The 1,384-nt window shown below is 35.0% G+C and overlaps 1 protein-coding gene across 1 annotated transcript in view; it reads left to right on the top strand.

Moving 5' to 3' along the window:
* LOC106873358 (uridine-cytidine kinase 2) overlaps window positions 1–1,384 on the top strand; it is a 63,521-nt gene that overhangs the window by 33,382 nt on the left and 28,755 nt on the right. The window contains exon 2 of the mRNA XM_014920687.2: window positions 674–827. Coding sequence (XP_014776173.1) covers window positions 674–827 — 154 coding nt within the window. The remainder of the gene's footprint in view (window positions 1–673; window positions 828–1,384) is intronic.

Below are 1,384 nucleotides of genomic sequence, written 5' to 3'. Positions count from 1 at the left end.
AAATCGGCCTTGGTGGAGTTCTTTTCTTTCTTGCCTTTAACCCTCCAACGCGGAGTATAGGCCACTTATAATTGAATTCCACATTGCATAATTTCTCACTTCTGTACTTATACTCTGCCATGAATGTCCCCCTTTCTCTAGTTCCTTTTGTGTTGATCTACGCCACGAGTTCTTAGGCCTACCCCTCTTTCTATATCCATCCGGATTCCACTGTAAAGCACTTTTCGCTGCATTTGGTGTGTCCTTTCTAATTGTGCTACCAATCCACTTCCACTTTTTCTTAAATATTTGCTCTCTAATCGAAACTTGATTCGTTCTTTGCCATAGCTCCATATTGCTTACGTGTTCGGGCCATCTGATTTTAAGTATACTACGCGCTTATTCGGTGGAGTACAATAATATAATATAATATGTTATATAATGAAGCCGCTAACTTTATTATGAGAAATTTGTAATTGTGCAACTCTGTGAATAATAAGTTTTTTGATATAAATTCTATTGGGTGAATCTTAAAAGTGACGGATATCCTAGCTATGCTGTCTCTGAAATACTTAATAATTAAATAACATTGGGTCAGTTTCTGCACGCCATAATATTATTTATCTTCCAAATATTATTTACGCTCCAAACTTATCTGATGTGTCTCTGACATGTTTCATTTCTCTTCTTGTAGTCTTCAGTCTGTGCTAAAATTATTGACCAACTGAAATACCTTGACAGCAATGGACGACAGGTTGTGATTATCAGTCAAGATGCCTTCTATCGAGATCTTAATGAAGATGAGAAAAAGAAAGCAATTAAAGGAGAATTTAATTTTGACCATCCAGGTGAGTGACTTTGTATTACAAACTAGTAAGAGGAGGAATAAGAAAAGGCAGTGGCGGAGGTGGTGTGGTGGTGGGGGCAGTAAATCTTTTGTGTGGTGTGACTGAAGCAGTTGTGTTTCAGCTTGGACGTCTTTGGTTCATTCTCTGTTGAAAATGGTTGGTTGTTGTTTTAGACCCAGGTCAGCCTTGATTGGACAGGTTTATGGTCAAGAAAAGAAATGGAGTGAAGGTACTTGGCTTAATAGTTAAGCTGTTAGACTCATGATCGTAAGGTCGTGGGTTCAATTCCTGGACAGGGTTGCATGACAAATTGTAAGCATGGGCAAGATATTTAATTTCAAGTAGCTCCAATTGAGTTGAATCAGCTGAAAATGAATGAGTTCATGAACTTTGGTTCTTTTCTCTAAATTATATATTTATATATTATGTACTGTGAAACTTAATTTAATTTAATTTTTGATAAATTGAATTTAATTGAGTTTTTACCTGTAAATTTGGATTTTTATCCCTAATATTATTATCATTATATATATATATATATATATATATATATATAT

The sequence above is a fragment of the Octopus bimaculoides genome, chromosome 1, assembly GCF_001194135.2.
Source record: "Octopus bimaculoides isolate UCB-OBI-ISO-001 chromosome 1, ASM119413v2, whole genome shotgun sequence".
Classification (NCBI taxonomy): Eukaryota; Metazoa; Mollusca; class Cephalopoda; order Octopoda; family Octopodidae; genus Octopus; species Octopus bimaculoides.
This window is presented reverse-complemented; position numbering and strand designations above follow the sequence as displayed.